The sequence below is a fragment of the Cajanus cajan genome, chromosome 7, assembly GCF_000230855.2.
Source record: "Cajanus cajan strain Asha chromosome 7, NIPB_CcT2T_4, whole genome shotgun sequence".
Classification (NCBI taxonomy): domain Eukaryota; kingdom Viridiplantae; phylum Streptophyta; class Magnoliopsida; order Fabales; family Fabaceae; genus Cajanus; species Cajanus cajan.
Genome location: NC_138523.1, coordinates 4,560,480 through 4,587,161, shown reverse-complemented (window position 1 = coordinate 4,587,161; position 26,682 = coordinate 4,560,480). Strand labels below are relative to the sequence as shown.

The following is a 26,682-nucleotide window of genomic DNA, read 5'->3' as shown; positions in this document are numbered from 1 at the left end:
ACCTCATTAGCCACCAGAACGCTATCCAAAATTTGTCTTCCTTTAATAAATGTTGATTGACAATCAGATATAACACTGGAAATTACCATCCGCAATCTATTAGCAAGAATTTTGGACAAAACTTTATAAAGGCAACCAATAAGAGAGATTAGTCTAAACTCCTCAATACGTTCAGGACACTTTTTCTTCGGAACCAGGATAATGAATGAACTATTTAATCCTCTTACTAACCTGCCATTGGAATGGAAATCATTAATAAACAACATAAAATCATCCTGTAGCATATCCAGCATTGAAATTTCTCTTCAACCTTATTTTATTAATTTGTTTTTATTTAGTTAATAGTGTGTCCCTCTACATAATCATCGTGTCTCACTATTTTTTTTACTTGATACATACTCATCGTGTCTCACTACTTTTTTTTACTTGATGGATACACTACTAAATTTTTTTTATTACATGTAATTTTTCATACGAATTTTGTATAAAAATTTGCGAGAACATGATTCCTATTAAGTTTTTTGCAAAATTTTGTTTCTAGGTAATACTTTCATAAATAATATATTTTTGTCAATTTTAAAATTCACAAAAAAATTTCTTACGAAATTTCTTGAAAAAAAAATTCTGTGAAATTATTATTATAAGAAAATTCATAAAAAAAATTCTACGAATATTTTTTTTTAAAAAATTCATAGAAAAATAACACTTTTTTTAATAATATTATTATTTATATAATATTTTAAAATTGATAATTAAAAATTACTCTATTTTCATAAAATGTGATTTCAGCATAATGAATAAATTGTAAAGAGGAAAAATATGTAAAACAATTAAAAAAATAATTTTTCTCTTAAATAATAACGTCAACGAAAGTTTGTACCAAGGATATATATTTTCCTTCTCTAAACAGTAACAAGACTCATTTTCTTGGTCCATTTTACTTCCTATCAATGATAAGTCTTTTGACTCAACAACCTAATTCATATCATCATTCATAAATAAATAAATAAAATATATCGTGGGTATTTAGGAAAATATTTGTTTTTGTTTTTCTCACATGCAGAAGATGAAATATATAAATAATATTGGGCAGAAATGACTATCTTTATCACCAAATCCACCTCGTGCAGCAACTTCAACGAATTTCCTCTCATTTCAGCCGTCAGAGTGGAAAATCGAGCATTATTTTTAAATTAACTGATCAATGTTTTTTTTAAGCATCATTCACTTAATTAATAAATTAAGAGACATGATAAAATAGTGTCAAAAAGAGACCACTTAAGTGGCACGCCATAGATATTGTGCCTAAGAGAGGTGTCATGGCAAGCTTCTCGCACGTGTACGTTATGGCACATAGCACCGAATGGCTTGCTGCATGTTTATCAATATAGGCCGTGTAGACCCTTCTTCCACATGCACGTTCCATAGAAAACCATTTACTTAATAAATAAATTAAGACACATGATAAATTAGTGTCAAAAAGAGACCAACAAAAGCAACCTGGTTTAAGAGTATAAATATGTAGCTACATGTTTGGGTGTTTCATCAGTAAGCTACGCACTCTTTTCCATAGAAATTAAAGACCACTTTGTTTAAAGCAAAGATGTCCATTGCAGCTTCAGCACTTGTTTCAACCCAAAATGCAGTATCTGATGTCAACCGACCTTGTGTTAATTTTGCTCCTAGCATTTGGGGAAATACCTTCCTTCAATATGCTTCTCAATCTATGGTACATTATTATATATATTCATATTTATACATCCAGTCTACTAGTATTTTTATTTTCACAGTACTTTCATGCTGTAAAAATTGCAGCATTTCCTTGTTATTAGTCTAATTCCAAGCAAGAAACTCATCGTGTATATTATATATATAGAGAGAAAAAAAAAACTTTTTTCAAGTTTAGATTTAGTCTATTAAAAAAAATTGTCCTATTTTAGTTTTTTTTTAATTTAAAGATATATCACTTTTGTTTCTTAAAAATGTTTAAATACATGTTTAATAAGTAATAGAATAGAAGAAAATTGAATTGAATGTATTTCATTGTTTTGAGATTTATTAATATAATGCTTTTCTTTTAATTTAATAAAGCATATCTTTATTAATTTTATCTTTTCTTTTAATTCAATAAAGCATGTTCTTTTTAATTGAACAATGTATCTATTTTTATGTTATAAATGTTTATATATTTACAGGATCAAGAAGTGAGTCACTATATGAAGCATGAAGCGCAAATCTTAAAAGAGGAAGTTAAAATGATGTTTGAATCATCAAATCAAAATATCATGCAAAAACTAAACTTCATTGACTCCGTCCAACGTTTTGGTATATCCTATCATTTTCAAGAAGAAATTAATCAAGCATTGGAACATATTCACAGTATTTTTACAAAAAATAACAATATCATAAGTGAAGATGACAATCATCACTTTCTTGCTCTACTCTTTCGATTGCTTAGACAACAAGGATATCAAATTTCATCAAGTAAGTATAGAACTTTGTCAATGATATTTATACAAGAAAAGTACTACACACCAATAAAGTTATTTATCAAAACAAAATCTATTACATACTTATTATTTTGTATATATGTTTAATTAATTGAGCAGGTGTGTTTAACAAATTCAAAAATGAGCAAGGAAACTTCAATGAAACACTTGCCAATGATATTCAAGGGTTATGTAGTTTGTATGAAGCTGCACATCTAAGAACTCATGAAGATGATGTATTGGAAGAAGCATATGACTTCTCAAATACTCAACTTATGTCATTGGCCAACCAATTGAGTCCATCTCTTGCTGCACAAATCAATCACTACTTAAGGCAACCTCTTAACAAGAGTGTACTCAGGTTTGAGGCAAGATATCACATGACTATCTATGAAAAAGATTCTTCCCATAACGAAACTCTACTGTCCTTTGCAAAAATAGACTTCAATATTCTTCAAAAAATGCATCAAAAAGAAATTGGCATTATCACCAAGTAAGTCCCTTACCTTTAAATATTTTTCTTTAGTGACAACATATTCATATTTAATATACTATCTTACCAAAATAAGAGATAATAAAGATTAAAGTATATTTAAATTGTTATGTTGTATTTTTTATAGGTGGTGGAAACAATCAAATGTTATGAAAAAGGTCCCTCATGCTAGAGATAGGTTGGTTGAGTGCTATCTTTGGATCTTGGCCATGTCCTACAAGCCTGAATATAGAAATGGAAGAATGTTTGCAGGAAAATTGAGCACTGTTATCACTCTTTTAGATGATGCTTATGATGCTTATGGCACTGTTGAAGAACTTGAACTCTTGACTGAAGCATTTAAGAGGTTGATGTCCTTTATAAATTATGACTTATATAACTTGTTGAAAGGGGAATTTAAGAACTTAAAAATAATCATGATTGATTATTAGCTTAGGATTTCTCACTTAAATGTTTTTTTATCAATAATTCTTTATTTATTTTTTAAAATTTCAGATGGGATATTAGTCTCGTTGAATCTCTTCCACTAAGCATGAAAGTAATATTTGATACAATTGTAGAACTCTCTAAAGAAATAGAGGTTCTAACTGCTCAGAGTGGAAAATCAAGCCTCGCAGTGTCACATTTTAAACGAGCTGTATAATATCTCTATTTCTATAACTTTTACCTTAATACTTCTTTACTAAATTCAGTTTATCTTATTCATATGTTGGTTATTATACTTGTAGATTTGTAACTTAGCAAAAGCTTATATGGTTGAAGCAAAATGGTGCCATGAGGGTTACATTCCAACATATGATGAATATAAAGTTAATGGAATCTTAACTTCTTGTTGTCCTCTATTGTTTACATCAATGATATGTCTTGGAGAATTTGCAACAGAGGATGTGTTGGATTGGATTTTCAGTGATCCAAAAATCATTCAAGCTGCATCAATTATTGGTAGAGTCATGGATGATATGGCCTCACATAAGGTATACGAATTTACTTACAATTCACATGTATAATTATTTATTCATCAAAATAGCATAATTATATTAACGTTATGATGTTCCTAACTCGACTTTTGATCGATTTGCTTTGATTGATAAATAGTTTGAACAACAAAGAGTACATGTTGCATCATCTGTTGAATGTTGCATGAAGCAATATGGAATCTCAGAAATAGAGGCCTATAAGCTCATTCGCAAGGACATTGAAGATTACTGGAAGGTTATAAATGAAGAGTACCTCAATTCCAATGATATCCCAAAGTCAGTGCTCGATTGTGCAATTAATTTTGCACGTATGTCTGAGTTTTCATATGAAAATCGTCAGGATAAATTCACAAATGGAGAATTACTAAAAAATGATGTCTCTTCCCTACTTTTGGATCCTGTTTGCCTCAATCAACACAAGTAGAAAAGAACTATTTCACATATGAGAGCAATACATCTTGTTATAAGTTTAAGATATACTAGCATATATAGTGCTATATGCACTAACAAGCATAAATAAGAGTGTGTTGTGGGTATGAAAGTAGATTAATTCATCCCACTAAAATACTCAATGTGTTGGAGTTGTGACACAATATTGTTTGCCAGTGTTTGTGTGTTGCCATTTACTTAATTGTGAACGAAATAAAGTTTGTATTTATTTAATTTTTTTTTGTTCAGTTCTTACTTTTTAATATTTCATTATATATCCTCAATGCAAGCCACTAAACTACTGTATCTAAGCTGTCACTCACTTCTAGGTAGTCTTTACTTTACTGATTATATGGTTACTTTGGATGTTGCCACATGGTATACTAGAGAATAGAAATAGCATAAGGATAAGAAATATCTAAGAAATTATAGAAAACATATAGTAAAATTAAAATATATATAATAAAGTAAAGGAAATAATAAAAGAAAAATCATTGATTTTTCATGTGATGGTGTCTTTTTTTTTCATGTATCTTAATTATTTTTCATGTCTTTTCATTCACATCACTTTTTAGTTAATTATATGTCATAAATGCATGCGTGTATCTGCATAAATGGAATATTACTTATTAAAAATGGTAAACCCTTTAAATCGAATAGAATATTATTTATTAAAAAAGGTCAATCCTTTAAATCGATATAAAACTAATAATTAAAAAAGAAATAGTCATTGACCATCAACAGGAGAATATCATCAATTAAATTTTTTTTTAAAATGATCACAAAACCAAACTTTTCTTATTGTTCCAAGTCTCTTTTATATTAAACAAATAATTTTATTATTTCCATCACTCGTATTCTTTATCATCACCTTTCTTGTATTTATTAGTGGTAGAATGAGGTTGGTTCGTTTGATCAATATATTTGACCCATTTTTTTACGCGAGTCTGGACAACATTATCAACTTGTCAACCCGTTTAAGTCGACCCTATTTCAGCTTGATAAATACAGGTTTTTAGTTGGCCCCAACATGCCATCTTGTTATGTTTTATTTTGGTTAAAACAAGGTTCTAAAATAATTTTATTTAATCATCCAATTACAAATAATAATTTATGGTGAATTTGTTGACTTGTAAAAATTATACAAATAGTATTTTTTATTAGTTGATAATGTAAAAACTTTTACACTGATAATGCATAACTATTAAAAAAAATAGCATAAAATGTTAAATATTTGTTTCATTTTAGTATGAAAGTGATGCTATGTATAGAAATGAGTATTTCATTTTAAGAAAATAATTCTTCAATTATTTTTTTAATTTTACTTATTTTAAAATTTATAATATTCTTATAACAGTTTTTAACCGCTAACTAATCTTTAATTCCTTAAATGATGTAGGCTTCATTTTTTAGCTCACATTTTAAAAAATGGTTCAATTCATCTCAATCCATTTTTGACAAGTTAATGAAAAGGTGGGATAAAATAACATGAACCAATCATTATCATTTCTCCAAACATTCACTAAGAAGATTCAAAATAGTTTGTATTAAGTTGGGTCGAATTTACATGATTTTTTTTTATCAAATTCGAACTAAATTAGCCCAATTAATATCATGTTGGTTTGGGTTGGGTCATTGTATACAAAAAATTAAAAAATATTTTAGTAAAAAATTAATACTAAAAATTATATATCACTAATTATAAATAAGTGTGTAAATAAAAAAGAAGAACCAGTGAATCAATAATCTTTTAATCATCTTGTCTATGTTGAAAAATTAAAATAAAATATCAACAATAATATTAAAATAAGATTCTTTGGTTGAAACTCCTCATCATATGAAATAAACCTACTAACTATTAAGTGCATGATTTTATCAATTATACTTATGTTTCACAAAGGTCAATTGAACAACTTCTACCAAAATAAATATGCTAACATTATTTATACATTAAAGACAAATATAAAACCCACATGAGATAGTGAGGTAATGAAATTGTTTACTAAAGTATTGAAATTCAAATAACAAACATGGAAAGAACATGTAAGTATGTGCATGATAATATCTCACTTGTCATTTTTTATTTTTGAAATTATCTAAATTTTTATAATATACACATATTTATATCCTTTTTGTGAGCTTCTACTAGCTCTCAGTTTGACAAGTAAAATTTTAAGTCAAATTAGATATTGTTGAACCTATTAAGTATGTAGTTGTGATTGGTCTGAAAATTTTCAATATATTATTGACTCTCAGTTTAGTAGTCATAGAAATATCATCTTCTATCTATCATTTTCAAAAACAATATATATATATATATATATATTACATTAAAATTTAAAATTTGTTTAATGAATTGGATTGAGTTGAATTTCAATAATAAAACTTAATACCTAACTAAAAAAATGAGTTTGATTGCATTTAGTCTAAAAATTCGAACCAAATTGTTTGAAGTGTATTAATAAGTTTGAGTTAATTTTGGCTTATACAAAAAACTAATTTTACCCCGTAACTCATTTTATTTTATTTATTTTGTTATAAACAATTATTATTTTGTGGTATGAAAGTCATTTTGAGGATTCTGTTCCTTTCTCGATTATGTATCACTACATCATTTTGTTCACCATTTTCATTTTATATATAATAATCAAACCGAAATTAAAACCTATGACCTCCTGATAGCACTGCCTTCAACTCTCTAGCACTACACTTCTCTATCAACACTTGCATCATATGTTTAATAAATGTATCCATGTTAAGCCATCACTTTAGGTGTTTGGATGGTGTCAATCCAATTGACAATCAATCAATTTCTGATAAAATATAAAATATGAACATATTCATGCACTATCTTAAAAGTAATAATTAAAAATTAATCTTAATAAATATCTTCTTTTGATATATTCTTATAATTACAAAAATCTATTTTAATTGGACAAACAAAATAACTGCATACACCTAAATCCAATTCACAAATAATCAATTTCCTGTAAAATATGGACATAGTCCACGAAATATATAAAACTGACAATCAATGACTAATTTGGACAGATATCTCTCTTTAATATATTCTCATAATTACAAAAATCCATTTAAAGTGGACACAAACAAAATAACTGAAGAGATAAAAAGGCCCAGCTAAATCCCCATGCAAACACTTTGCACTATGTATAAAATCTTGAACCTTTAAAGAGAAGAGGAGGGATGAGTGGATATAAGGAACACCAAAAACAAAAAAATCTCAATGCTGAGAACGAACACTACAATTTTAATGCCTCCCTGAACTTAATGCTGAAGCTATTTTCTAGGCCCTTCTTGCCAATCGCTGGAAGATTTCCTTTCTGCATCATTGCCACAAACTCATTGTAATCTATGCGTCCATCCTGCATACGATTAAACAGCTGACATTAATCATAACTGCATTGATTCTATAGAAGCATCATATTCTTGCTAAAGGGTCTTCAATTTTTGAGCAAAACATTGACCATAGATAGCAGAATGCACAATACTATATTATTGTGATGGGTTTCAAAGTACACACTATCATAAACTTGTGTATCATGATGCCACATTAATGATGTCCAAAATAAGTGGAAACAATTATGGGTTCATTGAATTGAGGCGTAAATAACTTTTTAGTTCCTGTAATTTCTTTTTTGGTTCTTTTAATTTTTCTCCCTATTTGCGTTGTTAATTCTTTTTAATTTTAGTTACTGATCTATTAAGTGATGACATTGTTAAAAGAAATTAGAAAACAATCCTAACGTTCCCTAAATAACAAGAACTAATATAAAAGGGTCATATATATAAAAATCTTACAACTTTATAGGGATTGAAACAATGTGCTAAGGGGACTAAAAGAATTTTTTTTTTAATTGAGACCATATTTACAAAAAGAGAAAAAGAAAAAAACACAAAAACGAAAAAGATGCATTTCAAAGGGATTAAAAAGCTAAGCCTTAAATTAATGTCCCCCTTGATTTTTATCTCTCTTTCAAACTCAAACAAATTCTGAAAAGGAAAATAATAATCATCCAATGAATCTACTATACATGTAGGCCTTTGGTTTGGTGTGTGGAGGAAAAGTTTGTACAAAGATATGTCAACTGGATTCCAACAAAAGTTATCGGTGATTCTTTTAATCAATGGAAGTCTTTAGCTGAAGATATTTAGGAAGGATTAGGGCCTATATGGATAAAATTTCCAGAAGCACTAATATGAGAAGAAAATAGGGGAAAAAATGAAATTAACTTCTCTATAAGTTAAAATTAGCTTATATATAAGTTAAAAACAGCTTTTAGAGAAGCTAATATGAGAAAGATTATACATAAATTAATTTGAACTCATGAAAAAACTATTATTTTCCTTAGTGTTTCTGAAAAAATTTATCCAAACTGCCCTTAACTAGAAAAGATAAGACAGCTAAGGGTATGTTTGTTTGAGGGCCATCCTGATTTCCAAAGCTATCTCATATAGCTTTCTTGTTCAACGGAGGAAAAGGTAGTTCACTTGTAAACCACATAGAATTGTAATTTGTAAACCACTTACATTATCTTCATCAATTTCCTTGATTATCTCTTCCAACCGGACATCTTTTATGCCAAACTCATCACAAGCCTGTTGAAGCTCTTCCTGAGTAATATAGCCACTTCCATCTTTATCGAAGTAAGAAAAGGCTGCAAATAGATTATCTTCTCTTTCAATTTTGTTACGATGCAATGTTGCAGCAAGGAACTCGCCATAATCAATTGTCCCATTGTTATCAACATCAGCCTACAATTTCAAGGTATGATAATATGTTAGAGATTTGAGTTAGCCTATTCAACAAATACATTATCACTACGAATCTGTGATTAAGTATAAGCTCAAAGAGACATCATAACCCTTCATCCAATTTTGATTTAATTTTTTTCGTTGTTTTTATATTAGCTACCTGGTATATTTTATTGAATATGGTAAATTTATTTTCTAATATCAAAGTTCATGACTTTGGTGACATCAAATATATGAGAAATGATAGCAACACATTTTGACACAATTTTTGAGCACACTCTCTTGGTCTCTTATTGGTTGAAATTTTGTTGGAAATGACAAAATTGAGTCCCACATCTTATTAAATGATTTTCTCTATTGATGGTCCCGCAATTTTTTAACCAATTGGGGAGTGTCTTGCTAGTACTACTCTCTGACACACATGAACAAAAAACAAATGATAAAACAAGTTAGACAAATAGGCACCATCTATAATTATATTTAATAATAGCATCTAATACTAAAATTGAAAACCAACTAGCACTTGTTGTCAAACTCCCCTGTTGCTTGTCAACAAAATGACTACTAAATGCAGCCTCATTTAATATAATTAATTAGAACTTGAAAAGAATTATTAATGAAGAATCACTGATTAGTATATTATGAATTATGATTAACCCTTTCCTCTAACAGTAAATTCATGACAGAAACAGAAGTGTACCGTAACAATTCATGCGCAATTTAATTACAGAAAGCTTAACTATGGCAAAAGATATACATTTCTCATTTATTTTGTGGACCATTATCCAACGAATACCACTTGTTTCTATTTGTTTTATAACACATGCTTAAAAAAACACTTACCGCTTGCATTAAATCATAAATTTCAGACTCCTTAATATTAGCACCCACTTTTTTCAAACCTGCTTTAAGTTCCTCAAAAGTGATTTGACCACTGTTGTCTGCATCTATCATATTGAACATTTCTTTTAAGCCAGCTATTTCTTCTTCATAAGCTCTCTGCGATAATCTAAAAAAATAAAAGAATGATTAAATGAATAGGTGCAAATAATAACATCCCATTTTCACCTTGCAGTCACAAATTCATAATGAAAGACTTCCAATCTATTAACACATGTATCTCCATTCTCAAATTTATATATCAATAAAGTCAATTATATAACAAATAAATTTCAAGCTTCCACGTCCAGACTTACTATAAGAGCCATTTTCTTGAGTTTGTTCATAGCAGAAAATTGCTTCAAGCGACTTAATACAGCAGAATCAAGTGGCTTGTCAGGAGCTACACCATCAACTTGAATCCAAGGATGACCTACAGGGAATTAAACATATATAAGCAAGAAAAAAATAAAGGTTCCTGGAATGATATTATTTCAAATTTGGCAATGATAATTGTAAAATTTATGTCCAAAGTAACCAGCTCTGGCTTTACTATAAAGCATAGAAATGGTTAATCCATGAAAGCACAGAAGAACAATTTTACTTCCTCAATAATTAAGAAGTCCTGTCAATCTTGTGGTACAAAATGAGCATACAAACCACAGACAAGCATTGCATGTTGCAGAGATACTATTATAGTGCTTAAATAATACTAGTAAATGTTTCTATTGGCATATACATATTAAAATGTTCTAATGAAAATATGTTGAATTAGTTGGATTGAATAGAACAAATGCATCAATGAACAATTTGGCAATAGCAACGTCACATTTTTCTATTACTTTTTTGTTTTGCAACATAGTTTTTAAGGTAGGTTAAACTTGGAGTTGTTCTAGGCATAAAAAATTTAGCATTGCGGTTCTTGCCTTTTAGAAATGTAGATATTGCTTGTGTTGATTGTTCCACTTCTAGCACTTTGTAACGTCTAATAGTATAAATATTAACCCCAATTTTATACGTATATATATTTTCATATAATTTATATATATTTATAGATTGAAAACACAAGTAAGTTATTACTAATATTATGCTTAATAAAATAAAATTTTCAAAATCACATACACATATTTAACTTATAATGACCTTAAAATATTTGCAATAATATACGTAATTATAACTACTTGTATCTTACATTATTATTTCCAATATTTACATTACATATTATTCTACTATTATTTAGAGTACATGTCTTACATACTATTTTTTTTCTACTATTACTACGATAGTATTTACATTGGTGGTGAAAATAAGTTTACAATAGGATTTGCATGATTTGCTGGTGGTAAAAAGAAAGTCACTATAATGGGTCCATCTACAATAGTGAGATTTTCTTGATTGGGAAAGAAAACGAACGAAGACAGTCCTATGCCTTGGAACGTGATTGAGTTGGAGACAGCGTCTACATTCCAATTACCCCTAGGAAAAACGACAGTGATAACTACTATAAAAGGACCTGGAATGGCCAGTAGATCCATCTATTTTATAATATATTTAATTTTACACATAAAAATAAGGAGTGAGAAAAATTATCAAATAAATACAATTAATTAAATAAAGAACAAGATTGTCTATAATCAACATAAAAATTAATTTTTTATTGTTATAATAAAATTTGAATTATTTTAATAGTGACTAGTCAGGATAAATGAACATTATCATAATATCAACCAAATATCAATCATGATATTTCACCACAAGTCCTTACTCATTTAAATCCCCAAGGTCAAACATCCAGCTATAAATAATTCAAACTTTATCTTCTATGGTCATAGAACAATATTTATCTTCATAAATACATGAAGAAATAACAACCAGACGAGTCCAAGATATCACAACTATATTATAGTTGATTATAAAATATATTTACAATAAATATATTTACGTAAAAAATATATATTAAGAGTACCAATGATATAAATAAAAATGACAATCATTATAAAATAATTAAACAATATGAAATATGAACACCTTAATAATTATTATGAATAAAAATAATCATAGGTTAAGCAAATAAATGAGGTTAGGGACATGATGGAGCTAATTGGAGAAGATTGTTGAATCTTCAAGTTCTCCATTCCAAGATCGAATAACTCTTGAGGATTCCTTGAAAAGAAGCTTGAATCTCCACGAAGCAACCTTCAATGGAGTAGAAGCAATGAAGTGGTTCGGTTTCTCCTTAGCTTGTTGTAGAAGCTTGAGGAACCAAGGCAAAGATTGAAGAACCTTTGGTAGAAACCTTAGAGAGAAAATTCTCTACGGTTTTAGAGAGACTCTTGAGAGAGAAATCTGAAGTTTATGTCTCAAATTGTTCAAAAGTGATTACAAGAGTAGAAATTACAAATATATAGAAGTAGGTAGCTTAAAGAGCAAGCTAACCTTAATCATGGTTCACTAGGAACCATGGTAGGGTTGCTTGACCGTCCAAGGTGGTCTAGAAACTTGTGGAGCAAGCTTCTCACTTAGCTTGCTTGGGAAGCAAGCTAAAGAGAAGCTTGTGGCACAAGCTTCTCAACCCTAAGTGATTAACAATTTCGGCCAAGAAGGAGAAGTACATAGGCTAGGCGGATTTTGGCTCCATTTTGTTCCATGATTTATTTTCTAAAATGTTTGGTTTGGTCTAGTTAGGTCCATCAAAAATGATGAAACCTAGCTAGATCAAACCTATGAAAAATTAGGAGCAAAATGAGTCCACTATGTAAAATTTTGCTTAGGCCCAATTCTGGCCCAATTACTAGTCACACCTTCAAGCATTGCTAAATGTCACCCCACTTCTACTGGAAAAATAGAAAATGAGTGTACTTCAAGGTTAGGTTAAATGGAGTCTAAGTTCCCAAGTAACCTACCCTAGAAACATTATACAATGACTAATAAAATGCAATAAAGTGTCTCACAAATACAAAGGCAAAAATAAGCCTATACAAAGAGACTACTATATGTACAAACATATGAAAAGGTCTTTAAGATCATCACATTCCTCTTGGTTCTTTTAAGATATCACCTCTTGGATTCCTTGGTCTTGGCCATAGTCTATCAGGACACCTCACTAAATAAATATACATAAAAAATAACATAAATAAATAAACATAGTAGTATATAAAACTTTAAAGAGATAAAGTTCTCCTTCCCGTTACCTTAGAATGTAGACTTATCAAGAGTTAGTTGTGTAAAAATTTTACTATTATCTTTCTGCTCACTTCGCTCTCTTTCTCTTTTTCTCTCTTCTCTTCCTTCTCTCTTTTCTTACTTCTCTCTTTTTCTCCTTCCGTAACTTGTGTCTCCAATTTTACTGCAGATGAAGCCTATTTATAGCATGAGGGGTAATGATTGCTTAGTTGCTATCTAATGGTAAATTGATTTCAATTAATTTAGTTTCACTACCATTTGCTTCTGTTAGTTACGTATGGATAGCATAGAATCATTTGAAATCAGTAGAGATAAGATTTTTGAGCTTCTAGGGTTATCCGTGCATTTATTGCAGTGGATTTTTTTTAAATCACTAAAAATTTCGGGAAGAAGAAAAAAATTTATAATATGCATATATATATATATATATATATATATATATATATATTTATATGTATTTTTATATATTTATATATAATAATCCAAATTATAAAGGTAATTAAATTTACAATATATATATATATATATATATTGTAATAATTTATATATAATTTATAATTAAAATATTATTCTAAAAAAATATATTATAAATAGGATTTTTGAATATAATTAAATATTATATATTTCCATTTTAATTTTGAAAATTTGACAATAGAAATTTTAATGTATTAAAATTATAAAATATTGTACTTATTTTCTATTTGTTCTTAAAATATAATAACAAAAAAAAATTTGATTACTATTTTAAGAATAATATAATAATATTGTATCTGAAATTTAGGATGTTACACACTTCACCTTCTTCAATAGGCGGGAAAAAAGTAACTATCATCATTTTCTTCTTGAATTTTGTTTTTCTTGCTCTTGCATTCATCAATATTTTTGTGTCATCTGAGAATGAATATTTGCAGGAACCTTCTTACATTGTTATACTTAACCTTTCTCACCAGCCAAGTGACTCTTAAACCTATTAAATCCATCTCCCTGAATAACTTTATCACAGTAAATGCATAACATAACAGATTTTTCATTCTCCTTAAGCAATTTATAATGCCCCCAAGTTATATCAATTTTCCCTCTAAAATTGTTTTGGAAAGAGTTTTGAGTAGAACCCTCTAGTGTTGATGGCGTTTCACTAGTTGCCATACCTAATATTTAAATATCACGCAATAACAACAAACAAAAAAAATATTGTAAATTAAATCAACCAAAACTAATATACTAGTGAGCAGCCAAAGAGTAGCTAACAATAATATCATGCTAAAATAATCAAATTATAGCTTCAAATAACAGGTAACAATAACATAATGTTAAAACAACCAAATTATAGAGTCAAAGAGCAGCTAACATAATGTTAAAGCAACCAAATTACATAGACAAAGAAAAAAGCTAACATATAATTATATTTTACAAATAGAGCGTCCAACATTTCAATGTACAAAATAACTAAGAAGAGCATCCAAGCTGTCAAGATTAAATAATATGGTTGTTAACCTAAACAAGAAGGAGTGTGGACTAAAACCTGAACACAAGATGTCGTAATGAATTATGAACGCGAACATGAAACGTTAATAACAACAAAAAATGCAACATAGAGTGAAAATGAAAACCCAATGCTATTATATGCAACGCAAAGCTGAGATGCCATAGTGGCATCAAAGATGGAAGGCGTGCAATGGCAGAGAAAATGGAAGGTGCAGTAGAGGGGATGGGAGGTGTTGAACGATGACAACAACGACTCAGACTACACATGTTCTTCTATGTGGCACACGTGTTTGGTCTGTAACGTGCTCTTCTACGTGTTGCACAACGTCGAAGAAGGGTTGTGGCATAGTAGGGTGACAATGTGATAGGGCGATGGCATGACAAGGCAGTTGATGGAAAACTTAAGAGAAAACTAAATTGTTGTTGGCTTCTCTTCAAGTTCCTCCCTAGATCTTCGACTCCTTGATTCTCCTTAAGCTTTTGTTGAAGCCTCCATTGTAGGTAGAAGCTCTAAGGTTCACCTTAAAAGGTGAAGAACACTCTCAAGTGGCGCCACTCCTTGGAGTAAGATTAGCCACTTCAAAACTCACCACACTCTTGTGTGAAAAGGATAAGAGAATTGGATTAAAATCAAAGAGTTTTGAGACTTTTGGAAGAGAGAAAATTCAGAGGAAATTTCATAATTCTCTCATATAATGCATCAAAAGTGTTTACAAAGTGAAGGAAAAGACTTATATAATGAAGGAGTGGCTTGTTGTGCAAGCTAGGCTAACTATAGTTAAAGGAGAACCATGGTTAGCCTTCTTACACCCAAGCTAATCAGTCTAGTAACTTAGAAGCTTGTTGAACAAGCTTTTAACATAGATGCTTGAGAAGCAAGCTAAACTAGAAGCTTGTAGCACAAGCTATCCAAGTGTATGGGAGAAGCCAAGGTAATTTCTGCCAAGGAAGGTGAGCTAGGCGGCCAAGGTTGTTTCCTACAATTAATCCAATTCAAAACTTTTGGAATTGGTTTAGTTAGGTTCACCAATTGATGGTGAGACCTACCTAAATCAATTCCTTGAAAAAAAAAATGGAAGAAAAAAAGTCTAATATGTAAAATTTAGCCTAGGCCTACCAATGACCCAATTACTAGCTATACCTACACACCTTACTATTTATCACCCTCTTCTACTACTAAAATTATGAAAATCAATGACCCTTAATACAACGTCAAACGGAGAAAAAGTCTCCAAGTAACATAACCTAAAATCCTTATAAGAAATGAAAGAAAATGTCTCACAAACACAATCGCAAAATACACCTATACAAGTATCTACTATATACAAGGTACAAGAATTCAAAATATACAAGGTATGTACAATAGAGACTATGAGACTAAAAAAAGGAATCATACTCAATGTTCATATTGAGCATAGGTCTAAGAAGCACCTCTTATGTAGAAGTTTCCTCTAACCTCCTAACCATGTGATGGCATCCTTACTAGCATTGGTGGAGAGATGATGACCAATGTGAAGGAAGCCTTGGCTCCTTTGATCAAGTTCTTAAAGATTGACATCTTTGATGGAGGAAACTGACAAAAATGGAGAGTGGAGGTTAAGTGTTTGATAAAAGGTTTGAGAGGACACAGTAGGGTTTGGCTCACTCCATGGATGATGAGGGCCACTTCTAGGGTTTTCTCTCAAGGTGAAGATAGGTAGGGTTTGGTTGAATATTAGCCAAGAGTGACTAAGGAAAATATAAAGGCTCAAAGGCTCTCTCTATATTAATTTTCAAAGTATTTACAAGGAGGCTAGCCTAGGGTATTTATAGAAGGGAGGATACATTTATGGTTACATTTGAGAGTGCATGGCCAAGTAATGCAAGCCAAATGCACTTCAGATGAAACCTAAATTAACCCTAGATGCTACTTGGTGACTAAGAATGGAATCTTTGGATTTGATTAAGCTACATCTAGGTGCATGATAAGACCATGCAACCTAGGTGCCCTCCACTTGGGCCTAAGCTTTGCCAAGTAGGGATGGCAAATATACCCGTACCCGTAGGTAATACCCGAACCCGTCCCGACTTTGACGGGGAATACCCGGTTTGACCGGGTACGGGTACGGGTACGGGTAAAACCCGATATATTGAATCGGGTACGGGTACGGGTACGGGTATGTACTTACCCGCCCCGTACCCGTACCCATATCCGTCCCCGTTCTCATTTTTAATTTAATATTCACTTTTAATTTAATTATATTAAAAAAATTTAATATTTTTTTATGTATGATTATTTATTATAATGTGAGATAAAAAAATAACTTAATTATAATTATAATATAATAACAAAAAATAATTTAAAAATATTATTTTTTTTTAAAAAAATAAAAAATAAAAAAATTGACGGGTACGGGTACGGGTACGGGTATACCCGATACCCGACGGGGACGGGGATGGGGATGAAAATCCATACCCGACGGGTATGGGGACGGGGATGGGGATGAGTTTTACTTGCGGGGACGGGGACGGGTATCATGAAACCCGTACCCGCCCCGCCCCGTTGCCATCCCTATTGCCAAGTCCAAAAATAAATCTAATGCCACCAAAAAACATGTAAGGCCTAGTTTCCAACCTTAATAAAACACCTAGCTATAAAATAAAATCCTATAATCTAAGACACCCCATAATACAAGGGTAAAATGGGAAATACAAATAAAAATAAATCCTATGATTAAGACACCCCAAAATACAAGGGTAAAATAGGAATTACAAGTAAAATAAATCTTATGTCTATGGTACCCAAAATATAAGGGTAAAATAGGAAATTAAAGACAAGGGTAAAATAGGAATAATAAATTTAATGCTAACAAGGCTTCTGAGAATGATTAATATCCATAAGAAGCATGTCTCTAAGGTGTTAGCTCCCCTATCCTCTTCCAATCTCCTAGCCATGGACCTAGTAATGGGTCTCACATAAAGCTCCAAGGATGGTCCTCTATCACTATGGACCTAGTTAAAGGCCAAATGGTCTTCAAGCGTGAGCTCTCCTATGGATCATCCTTCACCCTTCTTGGTCTCAAACTCTCAATTTTATGGACTTAGGTTTAGGGAGCGTGATTGAAGACTCAACAAGATGCGCAACATCTAAATTTTTTTTCTTCTAATTTTGATTTTTTTAAAACTCAAAACGACGTTGTTTTGAATTATTATTCTTTTAAAAAAAAGTGATGACCTGACCTAGGTCATGAAACCCGACGAGTTGATGGTTCAACTAGGAATTTGACCGAGTCTCACCAAGTCACACCAAGTCAGGTGCATATCTAATTTGATTAAAGGTTTAGATCGGCCAAATCATCGATTCATGGTTCAATTGGTCTAATTGATCAGTTCCAGCTAATTTTTAAAAACTATGGGAAAAAGTGCCCCACATTCTCACACCTGGCATGGCAACATCCACGTCTGACCTCGATCAAGTAGAGAGATCACTGCCTGACTCATGTTTGACGCCACACACTTCAGCGCCTACTGTGAACTCAAGCAAAGACGAGTCTTTCTCCTCACACCCAACGTCATTCAACCCACGCTCAACGAGGTTCCAACCTGAGATGAGTCTCTCTCCTCACACCTGGCATCACCAATCATGTGCCCAACATGAAAGAGATAAATACCTCTCCTCTAGAACTACATTCGACGGCTTGAAGGCACGCCTCACACAATATCAGATTCTGCAGCTGTGTAGAACCCGATTTCACCTAATTTCTTGAAAACCAAAAAATTCCAACAACATGGAACACAATAATTTGCATATATACAACATATACAACATGATTTTCCATAAAAAAAACAACATCCAATTGAATACTTGAAGCACATCTTCCAACAACTAGTACAACTTACAACATGAATATAAATCTCTATATAACAACTTCAATCATAATGTAAAAACTTCAAACATCCTCATAACATCATCATCCATATCAACAATTCATCACATAATAACTTAGGATATCATATATTACCATATGCTATAATAGAATTAACACATCATTCTCAACATGTGATCATCAATTAGCATACAATATCAACTTCCACATAACACAACACAATTAGAGTTACACTATTGTTATCAAACTCATCTTTATCTCATATGAAATATAAGAAGAGTTTTTACAAATTTCATGAAGAACTCATGTTCTAATTCCATCATCTACCATATTAAAAATTGAAAAAATCGTAATAGTTTGTCTAATTGATGATAGTTTTACCTTTGTTCACTAAAATGGTCATAACTGGAGTTTTAGATCTCATTTTTAGGCTATTTAAAATTCATTAGAAAGATAATATTCAAGGCTACAACTTTTATGAAGACCTCAAGACCAAATTCGGTCATTTACCGCCACTGCTATAGTGCTCAATTCATCGCTTCAATGCTGAATTTTTGCCAACCTAGTTTTTTTCTCATACCTACTGCGTTGGATCTCTACCATCCTAGTTTTTCCCATGGCTGCAGCACTCAACTACAACTACAACACTCAACTGAAATTCTAGTGCTAGATCTCAACCATCCAATTTTTCCCTATGGCTGCAATGCTCAACTGCGGCTACAACATTAGGTGCAATATATTTTTGCATATTAATGGTTTTCCCTTTTATATCTTACTTACACTTCATAGTTTTTCTTCCTAAACATCACCTACAACACCATTTTCATTGATTTACCCACACCAAATTGAAATACACTCAAATTTACACATCTAGTTCATGACTTTTGCATCCAAACCCCAACTTCAACATGCAACAAATTCAAAAGCAGCCACTATAATGAAAACCATCACCTCTTTTTGTGCCCATACTGAAACCCTTAGAGTTAAGGAGAAATAAAGGTGGTCATAGGGGAAAACATGGATTAATGGCAGAAGCTGTCAGAGGAGCATTATTTCTCGAGAATCATCATTCCAAGTTGGGGAAAAGGAATTATCAAGTCCTAAGCATGTATGAGAGATAAGGGTAGAGAGGTGAACCTTAAACCTCTTAGGTTATCTATTTGAGGGGGTCTCTAGAGTATGAAATTGATTGAAATTATATTAGTATAGTATGCTATGATTTGTATTCGTTTGGATCGATTAAATTGATATTGAGTTGTGCATTCTAAGGGTTAGGGTTGTTATGTATGGGTTTTGGGGGTTTTGAGTGTATAATTTAAAGATTTTGTGTGATTTGTTTGATTCTAAAAATTTTGGTATAGACACGTCTCGATATTTTGATGAATGCTCTTTGTGAGATTACTAAATGAGGTTTTGTTTGTTAGGTTGAAAAGTAGACATTTGGAACTACAATTTAGACATAATAATTATAACAACCCGCCTGCCAGGCCATCACAGTAGTGAAACAATAAACATTCATGCATATCACAAAAATCACATACAACCAACTTCATTAGAATCATATACATCAACTCCTGGATATTTAGGTAACATTGTATATATAATAAGTACAGGAAAACTTAAAACCAAAAACCTATTCATAAGTGTAAAATATTTATATAATCAAAAAGGCCTTTAAGGTAATAGTTATCCTAAAGATGTATATACAATAATTACTAAATAACTATCCAAAAACTAAAAGAATAAATCCTAGGTGTTGGTCAAGCTCTATACACTAGCTGTATCAAAATAATTACACCACAAAAAATCCTCCACCAGAGGCACATCATCCACCTAATCTTAATCTGCTGTCAAGCAAAGTATGATCATCACAATCCACATCATGAAAAGTAAATGGTAAGCTCGTGTAAAAAGAAAATCAATAACAAAATAACATAAAAAAACAAAAGCTAACTATATTAATATCATTCAAATTAAACACAAGTACCACTACGCGCGCGCACACACACACACACACACACACACATATATATATATATATACATATATATATATATATAGATAACTGTATACAGATGTTTACATAATGGTTTATACATCTCTTTACACTATTGTGTATATATAATATGTATATCATGTGTGTATATAACTACGTATATCTCTTTATATATGGGTGTACACAAACTTAAAATATGTTGTCACGTATTTTAGTGATATTGGTCACTTCAAGCAACAATATGACTCAATTTGTCCCCATACTGTATAAACTAAACTAAGAATCTAGAGGAGTCATCTTACAAAACTCTTCACTTCAGGGACCACTTGTCTACCCGAAGGGTTTTTCATCCATGATCTCTTAAAGAACCGTATCTTAGATCCTTAAGAATAGTGTTATCACATGTCTCAGGTTATTTTTAATTTTGATTGTATAATTTTCATATATGAAAAAGGACTCTTGTTCGTGATAGATCATGAAGATAGACAACAATATACAACAATTATTGCATAACACCCGAATTTTTGAATTACATGTTCCAATCATTCAAACTACAACATTTGTTGTCTATGACAACAATAAAAAATCGTTGTTGAAAGCCAAAAAAACCGTTCCTGAAAGTTTAGGGAACGGTTTGGCAACGGTTTGTCAAGCGTGGATTTATCAATCGTTGCCTATTCCAATATGCAACGGTTTTTTGGCATATACCCACGATGTCAAAAAAACCGTTACCTAAACTTCCTGGAACGGTTTTCATGATCTTCATTGGCAACGGTTTTTTTTTTTAATTTAAGGCAACACTATAAATTTTTAAAGAACGGTTTTAGAAATGTAGTCTTTTTTTATAGGCAACACTTTTATGACCATTGCTAGTGACATTAGAAATTTTTTTTTAAGGTTGTCTATGAGATAATATAGGCAACAATTTAGACTCAAATTTAAGCTATAATTTTGTAAACGTTGTCTAAATAAACGTGCAACGATTATTTTTATATTGACTTATAATATTGGTAATAACACACCATTATTTAATCAATAATCTTCACCATATACTACTTTTAAATGGTTATGAATGTAATATATATATATATATATATATATATATATATATAAATAAAGAATTGATTTCATCCTCAAAAAATAATAAAATAAATTATAAAATAAAATTCAAACACATGTAAAATTCACTTGCATTAATTAGTTCCAAGTATATGACAATTCAAAAGCATAAAACTCCAAATAAAATCATCCAAAGATGTCAAAGTTTACATAAAATTTCTAAATTTCAAAATAAAGTGTCATCTAGAAATATTATGCATAGCTAGTCATCCATCCATGTAAATAACATCATTCAGTCTCTTCATCATCATAAGGTTGATCTTCATCAAGTCTTTCATCATCAAGTCTTTCCTGCATATAAATATATTTTTTCACTTAGAAAACTTATAAAATTAATCCCCAATCAATCTCCAACAATTAACATAAGTTAAAGCTAGTTATACTGAAAAAAATTTCATAACTGGTTTGGTATATGCAAATGAAATGAATTAAAATATAATTTAGAACTCGACAAAGGCATAAATTATACCTTACCATGACCAGGACTATGGGTTGAGGCAGAAGAAGGAGGTGTCCCAGTAATACCGCTTGTGACACAAGACAATTAATCAAAATCATAAAGAGAACTAAACCTATATCTGTCAAACCTCTACAATAATTTATCAAACAAATACACTATTACATTCTAAAGTAATCTATGAAACCAATAGCATTGTTGAGAGCACACAAATACCTTAGGAGGCCGTGCAACAACAAAGGCATGGCCATTTCCCAGCATTTCCATATGAGCCTGAATTATGTAACAAAGATTTTTGCAGTCACCAGGATCTTGAAAAGGTTGAAAACACATGGTATCACCCATTAAAACCCTGACCATACGAATTAAAACCCTGGCAAGTAGCCGTGAACATTTGCTGCACCACCAACAAATTGAGTTTAGTAATTTGACCAAAGGATAAGAAAATCTAAAGTTCTAGAAGCTGCAAATTGAACCTGCATGATTTTGAAAATAGAGTCTCGTAGCTGCAAATCCAGTGCTACAAAAAAAAGGCAGAAATATAAGAAAACCTAGTGTACATCTAGAATTAATACCTTCTAATCAAAAGAAGTTCCACGATTTGAAAAAATAAAGAAAATTACAGTACCAAAACAGAATACAGACACGTTTCAGTTTGGTTCCCAAGAAAATACTGCAAAGCTATCGCTGCATACTCCTGCAATGTAAAACAAAAAGGATCTATAATAAGAAAGACTTTAAAGAGTAACTAAAAGAATCAAATGAAAATAATAAGCAACAAAGACTGTTACCGTGATATGTTTAAACACATGATGAATAGAAAAACCCCTTGCATGCACATAGCTTTTGCTTTGTTAAGTAGCGCACAGTTAAATACACTAAGCCAGATGTATTAAGGAACTATAAAACTGGAATATGTAAATGTAAAGTTCAAGCAAATTTATTAAGAAATAACAAATTTAAGTCTCCTTATTATTATCATTAAAAAACAAGTCATATACACATTCGAGAGAAAATAAGTGAAGAACAACTAGGGAATAAGACATTCTCCAAAATCAAGTAAAAAGTATGAGAACACCATCTGTCTCTATTAAATCAGAAATAGAAACTCCCTTGAAACAGCCATGGGCTGGGCACCAAAGCTACCATCATCACAAGATTCCCAACACAAAGCTACCAGTGGAAAAGTGGGACTGTAACCATTTGACCATTTTCTTTTTTAAACGGAACCTAAAAATCCACAAAAAAAATAAAAGGATATCAACCAAACATCCACATATAACAATACAAGTTACTATGATGCAACGAAAATCTGATCTATTGAAAAATCAACTGCATAAGTTACTTTCTTATTAATTATTAATTTCTTGGTTAAGCTTACCAAAATAAGTTACTTTAGTTTATTTCAATAAGTTTCATGGTTAAATTTATGAGATGAGCTCTCACATTAAACAATCTTATTAATTAATTACTTGCTATCATGCGAATAATACTCAGTTGTCAAAAGTTTTAAACAATCTTGGACAAAAATAGTAGAGTATACTTTATTGACCAAAATGTCAAAGAAAACAAATTAATCATGGTTACAACTATAAAAATGAATCCATAATAACCAGGAACATTCACAATTATTAACAATAGCTTCTAACACTAATTAAAGGTTCAAACTATCATGAAACAGAAAATACATGGAAATCAAATTTGCTTAGAGGGCTTAGCTTATGCCCTGTAAGCAGTTTTGGGTAAAAGTCATATCCAGGCACAGTCAAGTTAGAAATTAAATCTTCTTTAGCTAGGATAACACACTTTGAATAGAATCTGAAATCACTTTGGATTTGTGCAAATTAGGGGCAGAGTTATGTGGAAAAAGAACTAAAATGTCATGTTTGTTAATTAGGTATGCAAAATCTAAAACAAATCCTTGTATGCAAGGAAGAAAGCATTTTAAGTTTTGTCCCAAGTGAAAAACAAGAAAGAATGAGATGGAATAGACCTCTTGGAGCAAGGAACCATCGAGGGTGTTGAAGAGCCTAACGAGGGTGCCCTTGGAGCTGGCGGTGGCAAGCAAGTGTCCATCGTGAGTGAGGGCGAAGGGTCCTCTTGGAGGCGTAATGCTCAACCCTAACCTAGCCCTTCTACAGGCCAGGGCACACCAACACCATGGTGGCGGAAACGTGAGAGAGGTTGCAGAGGCCCTTAGGGTTAGTAATAGTCTCAATCTTGTGGGCCAGGACCACCGCGATGCGGTCACGCCAGAGACGGACGCCCTTCACCTCCGACCGGAAGGAGAGCTCGTCAATGCACCGGGACTGGTGGTCATCCCATACCATCACCTTGTTCGGAGCCGCCGCCCACGAAGGCGAGGATGTTGCATCGAAAGAGCATGTGGACCAGGCCCATGCCGTCGTCGGGGCCGAAGTCGCGGCGGAAGATCTCGCGGAAGGGGTCGCAGTTGTAGATGCGGAAGTCGTGGTTGGTGGCGGCAGCGAAGCAGCCGGAGTCCTGGTTGAAGGAGAGGTGGAGGAGGGTGGAGAAGTGGGAATCGAGGGTTTGGGTGGCGGTGGTGGTGGCGGTGGTGGTGGCGGTGGCGGGTGGCGGTGGCGGTGGCGGTGGGAGGAGCTACCTCGTTGGAATCTAGGGTTTGTAGCGGTGTAGGAGTGGAGGAGGGTTTGGGGATTTGAAGAGAGGGAGAGGGGGTTGCTGATGAGTGAAAGGGCAGCGTGTAATATTTTTGGAATTAAAGGGAGAAGTTTAATTTTTTTAATTAATATTTCCCGCAAGCACGAAAGGGTGGGTATAATATTAAGCAACGTTTTTTATTGTGTTGCATGATATAAAATAAGCAATAATTTATAAATTGTTGCCTAATATCAATTTTAAGAACGGTTTTTAAACTGTTAGGTAGAAAAGTGGCCACGATTAGAAATTTGTTGCTTGTTTCATATTTCAAGAACAGTTTTGTTAATATTGAAAAGAGAATAGTGCATGCTTTGATCAAGTGTTGCCTATATGTGCTTTTGGGAACGGTTTTATAATTGTTGTCAAACAAAGTGCCAACAGATTACAAAGTTGTTGCCTATTCCATATTTCGAGAACACTTTTTTAGGCGTTGCCTAAAAACTCGTTGCCTAATATAAAAAATGTTGTAGTGAAATTTTCATTCAATCGGTAAAGATGTTCAAAAAGGCATATTAAGCATTAAGAAGGCACTAATATCACATTTTGATTACATACTCATACTAACTATTCACAAAATAACCATTAAAGTCCCTTAGGATTCCCACGGGAACCTATAGGCAATTTAAAAGTCATAATTACAAGCTCAATCATGAAATTGAGGCATAAACAAATATACAATATCAAATAGAACAATGAAAAACCATAGACAAGAATGAAAACAATTTTAATACAATTAATTGGGAAAATCTCATTCATACAATACAAGTAACAGAGAAGGAGTTAAGGATCAATCTCACTATCTAACATACATTTCACGCCTTGAACGAGATTACTTATTTCTCCTTGACAAAGGACGTATATCTCTAAGGTGATCTCCTACAAACTCATATTCTCTTTCTAATTCTTTAGAATGTACGAGTAAAAGGTAAAAGTGAGAAGTGTGAAAATAAAAAACTGAGATAGTCCCTCTTATAAAATTTAACCTTCATTTAACCTTTTAATAAAAAGTTTAACTGTAATTCTCTAATAATTACTATACAAAATTATTTCACAAATATTTATTATTTAATTAAAAATATTTATAATTATTTAAATTCTCTAAAATATTATAAAAATCATTTAATTAATAAAACATTATTTTAATAATTTTAAAACATTTGGTATGTTATTCTTCTTGCTGGGTTTCGCAAAATTGTCCATCTCCGATATAATTAATTCTAGCATCAATAGGGAACACCCCAGGGTCTAAGATTCAAAGCGTATAATTTTTATTTTTATTTTTTTTAATTGAGAATTAGGTTTAAGAGGCTTTTTAAGTTTTGGAATTTTTATGGAACAATAGATTCCCAATCAAGCCGCAAATGAATATAACACCAAAAATACATTCAAAGGCACACACGAGCCCATTTTCTAGCAACCAAAACGTCTAGAAGCAGCTAAATAATGAAAAGCATTATGTGACATCATAGGTATAAAATAATGAAAAATAATTATGAAAAAAAGAAAAAAAATGAAAATTGATTGTGAAAATAATACTAAGAGTATAAAGAAATAATATATTTATAAATATATATATATAATAAAAAAGATGGCAAAGAATAATAATAAAAAATGGTAAGTTTTCTTTATGTGTTACACTAAAAAATACAACTAGAAATTGGTCCGTTGTTAATTCTGTCACAAAAAAGATGTGTTTTTGGTTTGTCCCTGAAGTATCCACCACCGATAGCAGTGACTAATCTTCTCGCTACGTTGAAGGCACCTTAAAGGATGGGATAACTGGCCCGAAAATTTAACGTGGCTGCATACACAAAAAAAGATGTGTTTATTAAATAAATAAATAAATAATAAAAATAA

At 31.4% G+C, this 26,682-nt stretch overlaps 2 protein-coding genes across 2 annotated transcripts; one reads left to right on the top strand and one right to left on the bottom strand.

Annotated features, from left to right (window-relative positions):
* The first annotated feature begins 1,497 nt into the window (after positions 1–1,497).
* On the top strand, positions 1,498–4,622 carry LOC145949679 (putative terpene synthase 2). The gene is made up of 7 exons (XM_083060435.1): positions 1,498–1,729; positions 2,196–2,484; positions 2,610–2,982; positions 3,110–3,328; positions 3,478–3,619; positions 3,711–3,956; positions 4,078–4,622. Exons 1-7 carry the CDS (start codon positions 1,604–1,606, stop codon positions 4,381–4,383), a joined length of 1,701 nt encoding a protein of 566 aa, XP_082916561.1. The 5' UTR covers positions 1,498–1,603; the 3' UTR covers positions 4,384–4,622.
* Positions 4,623–7,371: 2,749 nt separating this feature from the next.
* LOC145949762 (calcium-dependent protein kinase 17-like) lies at positions 7,372–14,369 on the bottom strand. Its single transcript, XM_083060641.1, has 4 exons — positions 14,162–14,369; positions 10,358–10,473; positions 8,937–9,161; positions 7,372–7,771 (listed from the first exon to the last, which is right to left on the bottom strand). The coding sequence occupies exons 1-4, from the start codon at positions 14,367–14,369 to the stop codon at positions 7,649–7,651; spliced, it is 672 nt and encodes a 223-aa protein (XP_082916767.1). The 3' UTR covers positions 7,372–7,648.
* Positions 14,370–26,682: the final 12,313 nt, after the last annotated feature.

Bases quoted from the DNA above. Each gene is read 5' to 3' on its own strand.
- LOC145949679 (XM_083060435.1), top strand. From the start codon at position 1,604: ATGTCCATTGCAGCTTCAGCACTTGTTTCAACCCAAAATGCAGTATCT. The intron at 2,485-2,609 runs GTAAGTATAGAA...TTAATTGAGCAG, and splicing joins AGGATATCAAATTTCATCAA to GTGTGTTTAACAAATTCAAA. The intron at 3,957-4,077 runs GTATACGAATTT...ATTGATAAATAG, and splicing joins ATGATATGGCCTCACATAAG to TTTGAACAACAAAGAGTACA.
- LOC145949762 (XM_083060641.1), bottom strand. From the start codon at position 14,369: ATGGCAACTAGTGAAACGCCATCAACACTAGAGGGTTCTACTCAAAAC. The intron at 10,474-14,161 runs GTTAAGTATAAC...AATTCCCTGTAG, and splicing joins TCACTTGGCTGGTGAGAAAG to GTCATCCTTGGATTCAAGTT. The intron at 7,772-8,936 runs GTAAGTGGTTTA...AATCGTATGCAG, and splicing joins AGGAAATTGATGAAGATAAT to GATGGACGCATAGATTACAA.